General features: G+C 40.3%; 1 protein-coding gene across 10 annotated transcripts in view; it reads left to right on the plus strand.

The window, feature by feature from the left end:
• The window catches only part of LOC140135331 (CMP-N-acetylneuraminate-beta-galactosamide-alpha-2,3-sialyltransferase 4-like), a 106,383-nt gene that overhangs the window by 60,086 nt on the left and 27,045 nt on the right, over window positions 1-19,252 (plus strand). For 7 of the 10 annotated variants that reach the window (XM_072156673.1, XM_072156672.1, XM_072156666.1 and 4 more), the window contains 2 exons: window positions 8,091-8,168; window positions 18,102-18,168. In XM_072156673.1, coding sequence (XP_072012774.1) covers window positions 8,103-8,168; window positions 18,102-18,168 — 133 coding nt within the window. In that variant the 5' untranslated portion in view covers window positions 8,091-8,102. Of the gene's footprint in view, window positions 1-5,377; window positions 5,558-8,090; window positions 8,169-14,007; window positions 14,182-18,101; window positions 18,169-19,252 lie in introns of those variants that run through there. The other 3 variants (XM_072156668.1, XM_072156675.1, XM_072156676.1) reach the window with 3 other exon arrangements.

Genomic DNA, 19,252 nt, shown 5'->3' on the forward strand with positions numbered 1-19,252 from the left:
AACATGTGACTTGTCTGAGCTACAGGCTGCCTCCATCTTTGTGCTCCTGTACAGCTCCTCCCTCTCCCACTGATGTCAGGTTTACCAGGCTGTTACCCCTGAGAAGGAGCAGCAGGGGGAGCTGTACAGGAGAACAAAGGTGGGGGCCAAGCTCTGCATCCAAACCAGCAACTGTGACTACCCCAGGATTTTGTTAGGGTGCATGGTAAGTTATAACACACAATTATATTGCAATGCAAATGCTTATAAAAGGCAGAGAGGCATATTTGCACTGCAGGTGTAATGGTCTTTAGTGAAAATGAGGTCCCTGGTGACAGGTTCCCTTTAAGGATAGCAAAGTCAATATTTTTAAGTAGCCGACACAAAGCCCTGATCTCAGTCCTATTGAAAATGTATGGGCAAAGCTGAAAGAACAGGTGCGAGTAAGGGGGCTACAAACATGGCTCAGTTACACCAGTTCTGTCACAAGGAATGGACCCAAATTCTTATCAGCTATTCTGAGAAGGTTGTGGAAGGATATCCAAAACTTTTGACCCAAGTCATGCAGTTTAAGGTCAATATAAATCATTTTGGTAATCCTAAAGGGTCCAACAACGGGCAAGGTTTATTCTGACTGTATGTCAGATACTGAGAAAAACATGCATATGTGTCTTTTTATATAATGTATGTAAACTTTTGGTTTCAACAGTAATTGATGACCTTTGATGCAGAAATATGATGCAACCAGGGTCGGATTAAATCTTCCACGAGCACTGGGCTGTATGAATATTATAGTCCCTACAAGTCTGGAATAATTTTCTACATACATTATGTTACTAGAATCAAGCTTCTTAGGGAATGCATGCAGTGTTCCTTCTGTATGTTTTTAACACCTTAAGTAGACGGCCTAAGGCTACCCAGGGAAAAGATAGGATATGTCGACCATGTGGGCACACATTTGTGTGAATGTAGCCTAAAATGGCCTTTTTTTTCCTGCTCAAATTCCAAAAGTACATTTTTTAAATTTTTTTATCTGACATGGGCATATAAGGGCTTGTTTTTTGCGGGAAGATTTGTATTTTCTAATGGGTTTATTTTTATGGTAAAAATAGAATGATGATTCAAATTTATTAACTCTTTCCTGCAACCGTACAGAATACAACAGCTCTTTTGCCGCTAGTTTTTTAATTTAAACATTTACTCAGTTCATCGCACAGTTTAATAAACATGATTTTGTTATTCTATAAGCTAGTACAATAAAGGAGATACCAAACATGTAAGGTTTTTTAAGGAGTTCTGAGAGCTAGAACTTTTTTATTCATTAATCAAAAGAGGGTTGTTAGGGCTTGTTTATTTTGGGAAAAGGTAACGGTAAGATCGATACTATTATAGGGTACATCTGACCTTTCAATTGCTTTCTATTATGGTACATGTTTTTGGGAGGTAGGAAGCACTAAAATTTCAATTTTTAGTTAGTTTTTTATTTTTATATTTTATACACCTGACAAAACGGGTAAGTACCAATTTTGAGATAAGGGGGGCCATTTTAATTATTCTATTTTATATATAAGTGTATATAAGGAAATTGGAGGTGTTTTTAAAATTATTTTATTTATGTATTTACAATTTTTTTGTACAAATTTGGCGGGCCACACCCCTCCATGCCCTCCCCTGCGAGAAGGTGGCGGATAGAGGAAAGTTATCTCAAGTGCTAGCTATAAGCTAGCAATTGTGATTATTTCAGGGCTTCGACGCCACTATTGTGGTGCAGAACTCCTGATAGATATCCCCCAAGGTCTTTCTATACATCACTACATTATCTGTTTTTTTAACATATAATTAATGCAGTTTACATTGAATTAATAAAAATGTATAAAACACAAAATAAACATTTCATATAAACATTACCAGGACAACCTTCACCTTGATTGTTACTGATTGCATGTGTTTCATTAGAAACGCATATGTGATTGGGCTGAGCCCCGCCCCAAGACATTTGCATTGCATTTCTAAACCATTGTAAACGCCCCATGTGATTGCTCCCTTAACATTGGATCCAAAAAATACTTTTTTCTTTACTTAAAAGTATTGATATCGAGTATTGTGATACTTCTCTGGGTATCACATCGCACTCAAAACTCTAGGTTGGACACACTTAGGGATAAGATAGGATAATATTTGCTTTCTCTAACTGATTTCACAAGACCACAATGAATGAATGAATTCTCTGTAGCATCATTAATGATCTGTACAAACAATTCATAAATTGTAAATAAAGATTGTAAAGCATTAGAATAATCCAATCACAGCCCGAGAGCAGAGTTAGTGTATAAGCATGTCAAATTGCTGCAAGTTTTATTTTGGACAGACTCAAAAGATGAAAATAATGAAGTTTAAAGTAGCATTGTTTGTAGGAAAGCCCATAATGGCATTTGTCTGAGTGTTTGTGCTATCATGTTTTTCAGTAATGAAAGGGTTAAACATATTACATTACCATTTGCATACAGTTTTAAGGACACCCGACTTACAGACGACCCCTAGTTAAAGACGGACCCCTCTACCCACTGTGACCTCTGGTGAAGATCTTTGGATGTTTTACTGTAGTCCCAGATTGCAATGATCAACTGTAAAGTGTCTGTAATGAAGTTTTATTGATAATTCTTGGTCCAATTACAGCAAAAAAATTTTTAACTCCAATTGTCACTGGGGCTAAAAAAATTTTTGTCTGGATCTACAATGATAAAATATACAGTTTCGACTTACATACAAATTCGACTTAAAAGCAAACCTATGGAACCTATCTTGTTTGTAACCTGGGGACTGCCTGTATTTGTCTTTAGGTCATCAGAGGGTGTGCTCGGGGGCATCTGTCCTGTGGTGCATTCTCTCTATGGTCCTGAAATGTCACTTCTCCATGAAGTCTCTCATGTGATTCACTCTTTCCCTGGTGTCTCATATCCAGATCAACCTGAATGCAGTCTCTCCTATGTCTTTACTCTACATGCAGTTTCTCTATGTGATATCATGGCTGCAGTCTCTTCTTATGACACCCTGGGGTCCCTTCCTGCAGTTCTCCTTCTTCAGCTAACATCATCCCTAGGTGTATCTTGTCTCTGTGTCCACATAGTCACCCCAGACAGTGATAATCTCCTGCTTCATAAAACCTTTGAGTCATTGCACTCTTTACAGGCACCGCAGACATCTCTGCATAGGCCAGGCTTTCCGGCAGATGGGGTTTAGGGGCAATACCAGCCTAGTGGCAGAATGCCCAAACTCTTATGTGAGTAATGATGATTGCAATGAGTTTTACTTGGTGAGAAATTGTGCTGTAACCAAAGCTGTGCCACAGACATGACTTCATATATTTTTTCCCTTTCTCTTATTCAGCAATCCTGATTTACTGTCAGTGAATGGAAATATTCATCCATAAGTGTAATACTTTTTAAAGCTGAAAATGTTAAAATGTGTAACCATCTGTAATCTTAACACAAACAGGGAGTTATCATTGTTTTTACGCCACTTTTCTAATAGATAGCACATAATGCAACAATGCAAATGCTAGCACAGTGGGTGGGGGAGGGGGCGGGCACGGGACGTTCTCAATCCGTACCTGCATTCTTTTTAAAAAACAGTAAACTTTTATTTGCAGGTTTTTACACAAAACTACACCAGGTTGGACCTGGTGTCGTATGCCCAGCGGCCGCATGGCCCATGCAAAACCTACTTAGGCCTCTTGATGTAAAGGGGGAAGGAGGCCTAAGGAAACAATCATTATTGTATAACCATTTGGTAAAACAAGCAAGTTAGGAAGATCTATAGGTCCTCTTCAATTATTTCAATAAGAAAAACACAGAAGCTGCAGAGAGAATATTTACATTCTAAATCCAGTCTTTTTGATCACTTGACTCTTAATTCTTCCTGCCCTTCTTAATTCATACTGCAAATGTTAGATCTGGAAACAACCATTGAAACTTCTAGCTTAATGTGACATAACAAGTGAAGCTTCCCTTTTTAATTCATAAAGTACATGAAAAGTTACTGTAGTTTCCTGGGGAACTGATCCCATTGTGATGTCTCTATATAAAGTGAGCTTCTGAAATAAACATATATAGAAGGACTACTACGGCAACTAGTAGGGGACAGGCTTTGTCCTGATCCTCTGTACACAATATTTCTGATTTATGTCTATTTACACATCAAATATATAAGGGTCACAATCCATTATCCATTTCAAATACCAGCATGTTGCATTGTGTATGGACACTACATTCTACAAAATATTCTGCTTCCTTGATGAACCTTACAGGTTTGTTCAACTTTTGCCAAAACAATTTTTAATCGTTGTACCAAAGGGCTCCCATTCACTGACCTCAAATGAAATTGAAAGACTAATCTTTAAGAAAGGGATGGTCCTGGTTCCATAAGTGCTTATCAATGGACTGAATTTACTTGCAGTCCTATGTAACGCCACAGATTACGCGTAGTAGCTAGTGCAGATAATATTGTAGATGTTACCTAAAGTCCTAAGTAACTCCACAGATACATAACAAAGTTGAAAAAAGAGGTGACAGGTATGGGATGGACTGGGTGACACCAGTGACAAGGATGATGTGCTGCAGTTGGTGTATTATGTGGAGGCATCAGGATGTAAGGACAGGATACCTGTACAGGTGAGCATTCTTCTCTGGGACATGACTTCATCCCTGCCTAGGCAATAACCCATACCTTTTATATGACACTTCCCTATTATTCTATGGTACACATTGCTTTTCAGGGATCCCCTTGATTTTTATTAGTAAATGACTGAAGAAAAAGTATAATTTGGGGTAACATGTGGGGCCCTGGACCACCAAGACCCCTGGTAATACAATTGCAATCATGGTTTACAGAAGTACAGAGTGTTTCAGGATAAAAATGCGTTGATTATGTGGGGTAGGTGTCACCAATTGTGAATTCCAAATTTTATAGCAGCCTCAACAGTTCAGAGTATTACAAGGTATGAATGTGTTGACCGTGGTTGGTCACATTTTAAGAGCCATGATTTATCCATTTAAGTGATATACAAATGTTGTAATGGTTCAAACTGATACATAAAGGCTTTTCTCTCATCAGGGTTTCTTTGCTTTGTGGTATAAGAATTTTGCATTGTATACAACCACAGACCTGTAAACTTGATTTTGGAAATTCTGATGCAAGAATTAACAGATCTTTGATAAATAAAAGGGGATCTCCCAGCAGCACAGAGTGTTTCAGCTAGAGTAGTGTGCTGATCTTATCACTGGACATCATTCTTCCTTTCCCTGGGTCTGTATGCCTCATTCGGTGTTGGTTTTATTACATCATTGCCAGCGTGGGTGCAGATACTAAAGACGTAGCAGTGTTTTTAATTTTTTACTTTCATGATTCATCTGTGATGAGATCTCAGATTCATTGCAAGCGGCAAATTATAACTGATCAGACTGTGCTGTGGAGCAGACAACTCTCTCTGGGCTTGTCTTGGCTCTGGTGTTTACAGATATACATCTTTAGCTTCTTCCTTTGCTACAGTGTGGTGTGTGTCAGCAGAGGCTGCGGTCAGGTAAGAGAGAATGAAAGGTGCTGCTTAGTGGGGGCAAAGGTGGAGGTCAAATGTCACTGCATTTGCTCTTCATACACTGTATGCTAGACAGAAGCACAGGATACAAAATATCAGCCCCTCACACCTCCTTTTTTATTTTCTTCACTTCTCTTCCTGCTTTTTTGCAGGTGCCCCATGTAAATACTGTTGTGGTCTGCATGTCCAACCTGTGCTCCGTGGGAAATTGCTGTGTGAAGGGAGCGATGAATATTTTTTCTAGTGCTTGATCTTTATTTGTACCCTTACCCTTGTACAGTTAATATATCTGCCTTGTATATTGTTATGAGTAAAGTAATACATGATAGATATTTTATTTATGGATGTGCTGTGTGATTGATGGAGATCTGAGTTTATATGTTAACAGCGTCTTGAATATACCTAGCCTGGAATAATTAGGGATACTCATTATCATTATATCATTATTTTTTACCCGCTTCACCATAAAATTCAGACAGAACTTATCACCAGGTGAACCTTTCTGTAATATCTTCAGGTCTATGAACTCCTAGGAGATGCATGTTAAAGTCCTATGTTAATAATGTAGGATATTCTCCATACTCTGGATATTGTCATGTATTATTTATAGTTCTCTTCCCTCAAGGATTAACTAGCAGAATAGAACAATGTATATGTCGCTGTATAACTGTTTTACTGCACCCCCTCCCCCTATGGTTATTCTGATAACAATGGAGCATCCCAGGACAAGCAAGTCAAGAACTTTCCCTAGAGGATGTGGGATGTTGCCATGACAGAAAAGTTACCTGAGGCCGAGTTTGGTTTGGAAATGTTTTCCTTAGCAGAGAGAAACATTCTATCAAGTGTTTTGATGTATTTGTAAAGGGATTGTGTGTTTATGGAGGGGGATATCCCTTAATGGCTTCTACTAAAGTCACATATAATGGGATGTACATAGGTGATACATAGGTGTACATAGACATAGGTGATAATGGGATCTATGTGTGGACATAGGGGACCCCTTTATCTGATAATAGGATTTGTATGTAGACATTGGTGACCTCTGTATCTGCTAATGGGATCCATGTGTGAATAAAGGGGACCCCTTTATCTGATAATATGATCTATGTACATACAGGTGACCCCTGTGTCTGCTAATGGGATCTATGTATACAAATAGGTGACCCCTGTATCTAATAATGGCATTTGTATGTAGACATAGGTGACCTCTGTATCTGATAATAGGATCTGCCTGTAGACATAGGTGACCCTTGTATTGTATAATCAAATCTATGTGTAGACATAGCAAATCAAAGAGGTTCTGTAGCACATCTAAATAAAAGGATTCCTTTATTTATATATCCATTAAAATCTTCTCGGTTACATCATGACTTAAAAGGTAGGAGACAAAACCAACACATTTCAGCTCAACAGAGCCTTACATGGTATAAAAAATCAAGCGCACATGTGAACATTAAAAAGCACATCTAGCCAATCAGTACAGCCGCACTAAAAATAAATGTATGACAGGGTCATATATGATACATTTATTAATTTAATTTTGATATGTATAGTTTTTTACCTCATTTTGATTTTTTTGTTTTCTTCCTGATGTATATTCATGTAAGGATTCTGTGTTTAAGCTATGACGTGCGGCTGCACTGATTGGATAGTTGTGCTTTTTAATGTTCACATGTGTGCTTGATTTTCTATACCATGTAAGGCTCTATGTCATAATGTAACCGAGAAGATTTTAAAGAATATATACATAAAGAAATCCTTTTCGGACGTGCTACAGAACCTCTTTGATTTTTTTGGATTATAGCAATTCAGATCCTGGAAAGCACACCCATATGGATCCCACCACAATGATTGGATAGAAAGTAGAAATTTAGTTTTTTCTAAATATGTACGTTATGTTTAGACATAGGTGACACCTGTATCTGATAATGGGATCTATGCATAGACATAAATGACCCCTGTATCTGATTATATGATCTATGTGTAGACATAGGTGACCCCTGCATTTGATAATGTTATCTTTATATAGACATAAGTGACCCCTGTATCTGATAAGTGGATCTATGTATAGACATAAGTGACCCCTGTATCTGGAAAGGGATTTATGTGTAGACATAGGTGACCCCTGTACCTGGTAATGGGATTTATGTGTAGACTCCTGTGTCTGATAATGGCATCTATGTCCTATCTTTCCTCATGTTACAGCGCAATGCGCCATGTATAGCAATGGAGAGTAGAGGGACCACTCCTCCAATCCATTGCAGCGAACGTATGCCCGCATACTTTAGTGTGAATGTAGCCTTATTTCTCTTAATACCACACTCCTACAATGTGACCAAGTAAATGTGATTAATAAGACATTCATTTACAGCTGCTGCCGCTACATTTTCTGCAGATAATAAATTATATTTAGTTTGTTAATGACTTATAAATCCTATTACTGATGACACCTCTAGAATTTATTTTTAGGATTTTTACAACTTTTAATGAAATTCTCCCTTTTCTGTTTTATTTTCAGAATAAGAAGTTAATGAGAGGATGTCTGTGTCATTGTCTCAGCTCATCTGTCTTATTCATCCAATTTTTTCCTAGACTGGTAAGATGATGAATCTTATACAACATTTATTAAAAATTATTTTAAAAAAAACAAGATAAAACATGCTAAAATATTAACCTGTAATACAGTGAAACCTCTGCTGCTGCGTGAGATGACCCCCCTACCCTAAAGTATACCTGACCTTTCAAAAAACTTTGCATGAATCAGTAGTGTAGTGTGTGCAAATGAGGAGTTTGTAGACCTTTCTGTGTTGGAGGGAGAAAACCTAGCTGCTGTCACGCATTCCTCCCGCCATCCCTCTGTATAGCCTTCTGTCAGTCTTGCTAGCTATATGGATTTAATTAACTAGAATAAAGCAGATTTTAAAGCACACACCTCATGGTGCCCGGGATTGGAATCATAGGCGTTTAGGATAGTAGTTGGCTTAGGTCAGTGATATGGTGTAGTGCAGTGATGGGCAACCTTTTGAGCTTAGTGTGTCAAAATTCGCCAAAAAACCGAGCATAACTCGGGTGGTGTGTCACCTTGACAAAAAAACATAATTTTGTGATATTTATAGTTTAAATAACAAATATGTATACTATTTAACTTCTAGGGTATTTTAACCGTAGGTTGCCTGATTGATCCTACCATGTACTGCCATACTACAGTCATCTATTACTATGTGCAAATCGCACATTGTAATAGATCGGTTACAATCAGACAGGTGTGGAAATGCTTAGTAACCTGTGAACTTTCTGTCATGAAAGTTCACAGGTTATTGCGAGGGTGCAGGCGCCGCTGTCTGCATCTCCCTCATGCCCTCTTGGCATGGAGAAGGTGTGAGGAGCAAAATAATCGCAATGTCTGGCGATTTGCAAGGCGTTGCGATTATTTCAGGGCTTGTACATCACAAAACTGACACACAAGCCCTGATAAATGTCTTCTATCATACAGTGCACTGACCTTCCTTACTATATGATGAGAGTGGTTGTCCTCCCTTGCCACTGCTGTGGAGATGGTCAGTGTAGAGGTGGCAGCTGCTGGGACATCACACAAGGCAGCAGCGATGTGACCTCTGACTCTGCTGCCATCTTCCCCCCACCACAACTATCAGGAGCTGCAGAGGAGCCTCCTGGGTGTATGGCCGGGTCACCTCTCCTGCTGTGCCCCATGCTGATACCTGTGCTGACTGGAGACACTAGGCACAGCTCACACATGGGGAGGGGCCGGCCCGGGGGAGGAGGAGGAGGGGGGAGTGCTGGAAGCTCAGTGCAATCTCTCAGCCTCCCGGCTACTGCACCTGGTCATGTAGGATGAAACTTAACTCTCAGGCAGCCGTGTGTCAGTGAAAATGGCTACGCGTGTCAGCACTGACACGCGTGTCATAGGTTAGCCATCACTGGTGTAGTGTATGCTCAGTGGAGTACTACTGCATATGCTGAGCATACACATTACTCTGCAGAAGGAAGCAGGATAGAAAAACTCAGCTTGATGTATACTGAGAGAAAAGCTTCCATCTGCCAGTCTATAGGTATGCTCAGTTTATATGCTGGGAGCTTTGCAGCTTATATGCTGAGTATATGAAAAAAACTGTGTGAACCCAGATTATTTTGTAATAACCTCTAGGGTAAGATTTGGACATGTTTGCTATTAAGAACTTTGCTCATATCTGCAGAAATATAACTACTATTAATTTGCACCTATATAAGTGTCACTGGGTCATTTTCTTAGGGCTAGAGCAGTGTAGTGAGTGGATGTGGGACATGCTTCTCGGCAATTACCTTATTATCCTAGTATAGCCTTAATCAGACCTCCCAATCATACCACCCCGATTCCATTGGACAGTCACGGTTTTCAGGTTCTGTCCCACTGTTCTTGGTGGTGAGAGGCAGGGCCGGATCAAGGTTGGTGGGGGCTCCTGGGCGCAAAATATGGTGGGGGCCCCCATTGAATGTAGTCCAGACGGGGAACAGCGAACGCTACATACCAGTCCCCAGTAATCACTATATACAGCTCCCCCAGCAACCGCTGTATCCAACTCCCCGAGCAACCGCTGTATCCAGCTCCCCCAGCAACCACTATATACAGCTCCCCCAGCAATCACTGTATACAGCATCCCCAGCAATCACTGTATACAGTTCCTCCAGCAATCACTGTATACAGCTCCCCCAGCAACCCCTATATACAGCTCCCCCAGTAATCACTATGTACAGTTCCCCCAGCAACCACTATATACAGCTCCCCCAGCAATCACTATATACAGCTCCCCCAGTAATCACTATACACAGCTCCCCAGCAATCACTATACACAGCTCTCCAGCAATCACTATATACAGCTCCCCAAGTAAACACTATATACAGCTCCCCCAGCAATCACTATATGCAGCTCCCCCAGCAACCGCTATATACAGCTCCCCCAGCAACCGCTATATACAGCTCCCCCTATGTACTGCCCCCCTATAATAACTATACACCCCTATAATAACCATATACAGTCCCCCTATAATAACTATACACCCCTATAATAACTATATACAGTCACCCTATAACTATACACCCCCTCTAATAACTATATACAATCCCCCTATAACTATAAACCCCCTATAATAACTGTATACAGTCCCCCTATAACTTTACACCCCCTCTTATAACTATATACAGTCCCCCTATATTAACTATATACAGTCCTCCTATGATAACTATACACCCCCTATAATAACTATATACAGTCCCCCTATAATAACTATACACCCCCAATAATAACTATATATAGTCCCCCTATAACTATACACCCCATCTAATAACTATATACAGTCCCCTATAACTATACACCCCCATAATAACTATATACAGCCCCCCTATAATAACTATATACCCCCCTTTAACTATAGAGTCCCCTATAATAACTATATAACCCCTTTAACTATATAGACTCCCCTATAATAACTATATACCCCTTTAACTATATAGAGTCCCCTATAATAACTATATACCCCCTTTACCTATATAGAGTCCCCTATAATAACTATATACCCCCTTTACCTATATAGAGTCCCCTATAGACGAAAGTCAGGAACATCGGCACGTATCAGCCGGGGAGCCCGAAGCCAAGTACACTGTTGGCGATTTGGGCGGTCGTGCGACCGCCCGAATTGCCCACATTTGGTGGGGGCCCCTTTAAGGGCTAAGTGGTGGGGGCCTATGATCTAGCCCTGGTGAGAGGTATGTCCCAATTCTAGCAGGCTTAGGCCAAAAAACATTTCTGAAGCACACTTCACACATCTTTTATCCCTCTTTCATCTCCTCAAAGGTTGAGAGATATGCCTTAATTATGTCATGTGATAACTTTTCACTGTATCTCTTTTTTGCTTATTTTTGAGACTTTTTAGCCGCAAATCTGCACCTGGTCCAGGGCAGGTGCAAAGGAAGGATTTTTTTCATGGACCCTGTTTCAACATGTAAATTGGAATTATTTCACATGCTTCAAATGTTTAAAATTTTGTCCAGTAACCTGTTTTTTGAAAATTCATAAAATTTTAGATTTACAATTTTTTTTTTGTAATGTATTGGTTACTTCTAAGGGTGAGGTCACACGTTGCATTTTGATTGCGTTTTGAAACACATTACAACAGCTGAGTAATTACATTACTGTTAACATTTGCGTTTACCAAACACAATGTAAACGTGACGTTTATGCATTGCGTTTACTATGCGTTTTGTAAATGTAAATGTTAACAGTAATGTAATTAGGCAAATCACCTCTCCTCAGCTGTTGTAATTTGTTTCATGTCCTATATTTCGCAATGTCTGCTCACTGCAGAGTGACCGGGTGCCATAAACGTGACGTTTATGCATTGCGTTTACTATGCGTTTTGTAAATGCAAATGTTAACAGTAATGTAATTAGGCAAATCACCTCTCCTCAGCTGTTGTAATTTGTTTCATGTCCTATATTTCGCAATGTCTGCTCACTGCAGAGTGACCGGGTGCCATAGGCATCAATGGGGACTGATATCTGGCCGCAAATGGTGTGGCCAGATATCTGTCCCCATTCACACCCTTTTTTTCTTTTTCAGCATGAAAATCACTGATGCCTTACTGAACCATTTTGATCACTAGTTGTGTTACCACTGGAACTCCCAGAAGTCAGGAGAATGGCCATCCTCACTCAATGTGAAATAAGCCATAGTACCAATGCTTGGCCGCCATTTCTTCCATATGAATCCATATGATTCTTTTTTTAATTAAACCTTAAAGAGAGAATGGTTGCGATCTGACCTTAAGTGCCTGATGAGAAGTGTTGACCATTTCATCCCAATTCCTTGCAACTTCCAGGATAGCGAACTTTGTCAGTCGCATGGAAGTGAATGCAGTACTGTTTTAGCATTTACTATCTTACTACTTTCACACTGGGGCACTTTCAGACCTCTGTTTTTTTATCTTGTGTGGATCCAGATATGTAATTTAGATAAGAGGGTAAAACCCTACTAAAGTGACTTGTCCATAGAATTCATGTTATGACTACATCTAGTATTTACTTTTACAAAACACAAACCACAACTACTAGTGGAAATATCTATTAGATACATATGTATATCTCTGTAGACCGCATACTTCTCTACATGCTTTTCCTATGAACTGGAAATAACATTGAAACCACACGACTCACTGAAATAACAAATATTTCATCACATCAATGAATAAATGTACTTCCTTATCAGATCAGTTACATTGTGGTTTCCACTTTTGGTCATTAGTATCATTATAATACATACACTGAAAGAGAGAATCATCCATAAAGTATTTGTACTACAGAGACAGTAAGATATTCACATACAGAAACATGTATAATCCCCAGTGTAGTCAGGCTTATAATAGAGGTCTAATCTTCTACATAGGGACAGTATTACAGTAGTTATTTTCTAGTACCTGGGGAGGAGTATTATACTATGAAAAGGAATTATTTGGATTGTGTACTGTATACTACATCTTCACATATAGCCAATGTGTACTTGTGCTGTTCTCTTGAGAAAGTTCATGCACTTGTCATTCAGAATAAACAGGAACGTGCAACTATCCCTTCATCTCTCTAAGTGTCTCAATGGTTAACCTGACCACTGTGCTGTGAGATTGACTTTCAATGACGTCCACTCCCCCAAGACAAATATCAATGGCATTTCGCCTGGCTTTTTGCTTGGCTTACTGTAAACTTCATATACTGGGGAGATCATTACCTTGGATCTTAACTTTCATAACTGTAAAGTCTTTAAAGGAAACCTACCACTTTCCAACAGTGCTTCTAAGCAGCAAATACCGCACACCAGCTCAGGGTGAGCTGGTGCCGGAGCATATCTTCGCTTTGGCGCACAGTGGTATGCACTCATCTCAGCTGAAGCTGCTTCGTATAGAAAGATTACTAAAGTGTTTAAACGCTTTACAACGGTTTAAGAACATAACCAAGTTATGCTCCGGCACCAGCTCACCCTAGTTTGAAGCTTTTTTTTTTTTAACCCATCACTCATAGACTAAAGTTTAATGAGATCTGTGCAAAAAGAATGATATGTTGATGAAAAAGGATCTTTATTTATGGATATTTGACATACGATTAGCCTGAGAGGCTATGCATCCAATACAGGGCACATCACCCATCTGCACTGAAGAGGGTTCTAGTGATCCTGAATCTAGAACCACCACTTATCCTACACAGGTAGCCCTTCGTTGATGTTGCCCCTCTCTCCCTAGCTTACTCATTGACTAGTGTTATTTGGGCTCCCTATAACATTCTCTAAAGAGCATTTCCTCTCTGTTTATTCATGCCTTTGTCTGTGCCACCTATGGGTGCGGCCACAGGTCTGCACACTGTACCTGCCAGTAATGCTGTTTCATCTTTCGTAACGTTAATGATATGAGACAATCCAATCGCTTTCCCTCCTGCTTATACAGCTGCTTTAGATAAACAGTGAGGTGGGAGGAATCCTGCGTGTCACCCGCAGCTCAGTCCCTTTTCTGCCTCTTGTGTCTGACTTTTTGCTTCTTCATAGCTGTGACCATCCTGCTGAGTATTGATAATGGTAAGTCAAGCAAGGGTGCTGGTCATATGTGGTGGATATCAGGACCCAGAAACTAAGGGATTGATTATAATTATGCAAATAGTGCCACCTGCTTGTGTTCTTCCATTGCCAGGGGGGTACTGTACCCATAACGTTATGTTTTTCATTACAGTCTAATAACACTGAGCCTCTGGGTAATCCTCCACCGCCAGCGCTGTCAAAGTTTGATGAAAACATCTAATAACATTTAGCTGTAAAGCCCAGGGGTGTCATTTCATTTAGGAGGGGTGGTGTTTGGGGATCAGCACTAGAATAAGGGAATGTTATGTGTTTCTCGGTTGTTATGAATAGAGGAGCATCAAAATAACTTGCCGTAGAATATATTGGCCTATTACCATTTACAATGTATTATTACTGAAATATTATTTTATTTACTGTTTTAGGTAAAATTACTGTTATTATTAACAATGCTTGTTTAATGAGACGTACATTTTTAATGACTTATTGCTAACCAGATTTTGTGTACCGTATTTGTTATTTTTTTCTTATTTTTTCTATTTATTTTCAATTTTCAGTACTTTTTTTTTAGCTGATGAATTATGTATTTATATACACAACTTTATGTATATACCATGGGGCACATTTACTTACCCAGTCCTGTCTCGATCCCCGATCCGGACTGTCCGACGAGGATGAAATCTGGCACGATTCACAAAGATCGTGCACCCAATATCCTGCATGTGTTGCTTCCCCAGCATGAGGTCCGCTGGAGTTCACCATCTTCTTTCTGGTGTATGTTATTGCATGTATTGCGGCACAATTGGAATTTTAAATCACGCGCTTAGTCCGAATCAGTCGGGTTGTCCGATGGCCACGCCCCCCGATTTGTGTCGCACGAAAGTCGGCAAAATTCTGTTCGTGTGCGTCAAAAACCCCTGTTAAATGCAGCGCAAATCGGAAATAGTCAGGAAACCTGATGGAAATGCGGTCCCTGGACCCTTAGTAAATGTGCCCCTATATGTGTGTTTGTGTGCATCTATGGGAGAGACATCAATCAATCCAGTTAACAAAACTTTTAGCTTAGTATTCTATCTTTGAGTTGCTCTTGAATATGTATTACAGCCGATTTATACCATTATTCTTTATTATGTTTTTCAAAAATTTTTTGTTTGCTTAAAATGTTATGGATTTGAATAGACTAAGAATGGTCATAGACATAGAAGCATTAGCCACCTCTAGCAGAGAATCTGGAGAACCCCCCTTACATTAGATCATCAACAACAGCCACCAAGCTCAGCCGATATGTAAAAAATATTGGCCAAAGTCATTAAATTATAGTAATGTTTGATGGTATTCTCTAGGGTTAGAGAGTATGGAATTAATGGACTGAAGAAATCTGATGTGGCTGCTACTAGATCCTGACATTTGAGGTGTTAAACCTCAGGCTCTGGTATTAGGGTCAAATCCCAAAACTCACTAATGGACGTCATGGATGAAACCTGCCATGTGTTACATGTTGTCAACTCGTGAACCTGAGCTATATGGAATTGGTACAGAAGTGATGAAAACATAGGTTCAGAATGTAGGGAATAAAATACATCGGAGTGAACGACCCAGCTATATCGATATTACCATACCGTGACCATATAGTGATAGTTACCATATATACTTGAGTATAAACCAAGTTTTTCAGCAGCACATAAAATGTGCTGAATAACTCAAAATTGGCTTATACTTGAGTCACAAAAAAAGTCAAAACTCACCTTTCTTGGGCCCCCTGTAGGTCTTCTCTTGTTCCATCCGCAGCCAGTGGCAGGTATGTACACAGCGGCCGCGCAGCTATGATGTCAGCTGCTGCTGACATCATAGTGTGATATTGCCGGGCCGTGTGCACGGACCTGGTGCCGACCTGGAGCTGAAGCAAGAAGAGGACCTGCCCGGGCGTTGGAAAGGTGAGCTATATATATAAGGTATATATAAGGTGTAGCTATATACTACACGAGGCTGGCTATATACTAAAGAGGGCTGGATATTTACTAAAGGGGGCTGGCTATATACTACAGGGGGCTAGCTTTATACTAAAGGGGGCTGGCTATCTAGTGAAGGGGGTGGCAGGCTTTATACTACAGGGGGATGGCTGGCTATGTACTAAATGGGGCTGGCTATATACTACAGGGGGCTTGCTGGCTATATACTGGGAGGCTGTGACCAATACACTTCCCAGCCTCGGATTATACTCAAGGTTTTTCAGGTGTTTAGTGGTAAAATTAGGTGCCTCGGCTTATACTTGGGTCGCCTTATACTCGAATGTATACGGTAATTATTCTATACATAGCTCTGCAGACCAGTTAAGCAATTAGTTACAATACTAGTTACAATACAATACAATGTACAAATGTTGTGACTTGCCGGTGACCTCTGCCATTTATATTGGCTGTTATATCTGCTTTCTCTTCCATCTGGCCCAGACTGCCATGATGACTTCTATCGGCTGCACCTTGTTTGCGTAAAGTTTGCAGCACAGACTGGCCTATTCAGGCACCCGAACCACCTTGTACTGTACACAATCTCATTTCAGTAGCACCTCCTAAGTATTCGTGCTTTATACAGAAACTGAACAAATAGGAGATGTTTGGAGATTTCAGCTGTGAATACTGTGAAATTGTGAGAACAGCATTTAATGTAATTTAGGATCAATAATGTTCAGTAGGGTTCAGATACTTGGGACACCATCAATCAGTTAACTATTATTCATAAATTATACTATGAACAGGTTATCATTAACATTATAAGCAGAATCACTCTGGCACCGACGTGGCGTGGTTAAAAAATTTTTGTGCAATCTTTATTTTCTTCCAATATAAAACATGACAACCCAATGGCAACACCAGTTGTTACATATTGCGGGACAAGGCCTACGCGTTTCAGGTGCTACACGCACCCTTAATCATGGTGCCATGATTAAGGGTGCGTGTAGCACCTGAAATGCGTAGGCCATGTCTCAGCTATATTTCCTTTTGAGAAAGCTTTGTGGTTACAAAAAAATAGCATTGAATACAGCAACTGAGCTCATGTGCAACCTGTCAATCTGTTCCTTTGAACTACAGTGGACCCTTGTTTTAGTGATCCGTGGGAATCCCACCACTGGAAGTCCCCTCTGATCAACAATCTTCTCTTCTGTGGAAATGGGAAAAATTAATTTTTCAAGTGACTGACTGGACGACCCCTTTAAGAGATAATCAGATATATTCCAACAGTGTTGTGACACTTGTCTTGCTGTGGTAGGGGTACCACCAGGTCGTTCCACGAGTGCGACCAGCCTGCAGTGGCAGCCGAGACAGTCTTGCAGTCAGGTTCAAGCACAGGGTCAGGGCAGGCGGCAGAGATGCAAGGTCAAGTCCAATCAAGGATCAGCACCGGGAGGTCCAGGCACATGGGAACACAGGAACACGGGACACAGGAATGCAGGAACACACAGGAACACAGGAGCTGGAAAAAACAGGAACGCAGGAATATCGTTAAGGAGCTTTCTCTAAGGCGTAGGCACAAAGATCTGGCACGCACCCCCTAGGAGTCGGGGAAGCACATGCACGGCAGATGGGACTGAGACAGGAGCCGGGACGGGTAAGATGCGCGGCCACTTTGCTGGCAGGGCAGAAAGGCACGGGTGAGCTACCATATAGTTCTCAGCAATTATAATCCACACCTAATTTTGTCTTCCATACTTGCATCTAAAAACCAGAACTTGAAGGCATTCCTGATAGTTCATCTGGTAAGTGGCCAATGTAAAAGGTCACTTCATGCTAGCAATGTATCACTATTTTTGGCTATTACATTAGATTTTTTTGATGACCTTTGTGCAAGGATATCAGTATGTAATCAAATGTACATTTATACAGTTAACTGCCAAATAATAGTAATGTTTTCCTTTTTACTTCCAGATTGCTGACCATGAAATCTGTCAGAGCAGTAGTGGTTTTCCGACGACCAAAATGAACAGTAAACAAGGTTAGTATCTTTGCTCACAAACTGCATTAAATATTATCAGAAGAGGTTCCAAAATTCTTATTAAGGTCCCTTTAAGATGATAGTATCATGGCCTGGACAAGGCACTTTGGTTCCCTAAGTAAACAAGCAAAATTGCATCTCCCCCCTCTGTAAAAGGCACATGCCACAAGTATATAGGTAGGCCAGCACATTCCCCCAGTATATAGGTAGCCCAGCACATGCCCCCAGTATATAGGTAACCCAGCATATGCCCCATGTATATAGGTAGCCCATCACATTTCTTCCTTCCTGGTATATAGCCCAGCATATCCCTTCCCCTCCCAGTATATATCTATCACAGCCAGGCCTATGGAGTAATTCTGGTTTTAGCTGAAGGAAACATTTTTCTCATATAATGTAAATAAGACTTTTGGCATGACCTTTTTTGCTTGACAGGAAGCCTCTCTCCTACACAGCAGTAAATTCTCCTCTTCTATTCTGTGTCAAGAGAGAGTCTCCTCTCAGCACTCCTACATGGCTTCTGTGATGTGTGTAAATATTACAATTTTATTATATCTCTGGGGCAGTTTTTGCACTCAAAGCCCCTGGTTCTGCAGCCAGTAACACAGAGTGGTAAGCCACAAGCTCACCTTTTGTTAGAATAAGGATTTTATTAGCCCAAAGGTCTCAATAGCAATCTTCTTTATTAGCAGTATATGAAGATTTATCTGTATCTTTCTCCACACCTCTTATATATGGATTGCTTACAGCAATCTTTATCCATGCTAAGGCTGGTTTCATTCTGTTTTATGAATCATAAAAAATGGACTTTTGTGTACATCCATGTTCAGTTTTATTCATATTTAGTCACTGACAGCATTAGAGGTTTTAAAGGGAACCTGTCACCGCTGTTCCAAAAAAATGAAACTAAGACAGGTTCCCATAGAGCCCTTTAGTCCTAAGGGCACCCATTTATCAACTAACACTGGCGATGCATAGAGAAAGCAAAAAAATCACATTTTATTCTGTACCTGGTAACCAGGGAGAACCCAGCGAGTCCACGTGGGAGGATCACCGCGGCTCGAGTCCTCGCCCTCCTCTGTGC

The sequence above is a fragment of the Engystomops pustulosus genome, chromosome 6, assembly GCF_040894005.1.
Source record: "Engystomops pustulosus chromosome 6, aEngPut4.maternal, whole genome shotgun sequence".
NCBI classification, from domain to species: Eukaryota; Metazoa; Chordata; class Amphibia; order Anura; family Leptodactylidae; genus Engystomops; species Engystomops pustulosus.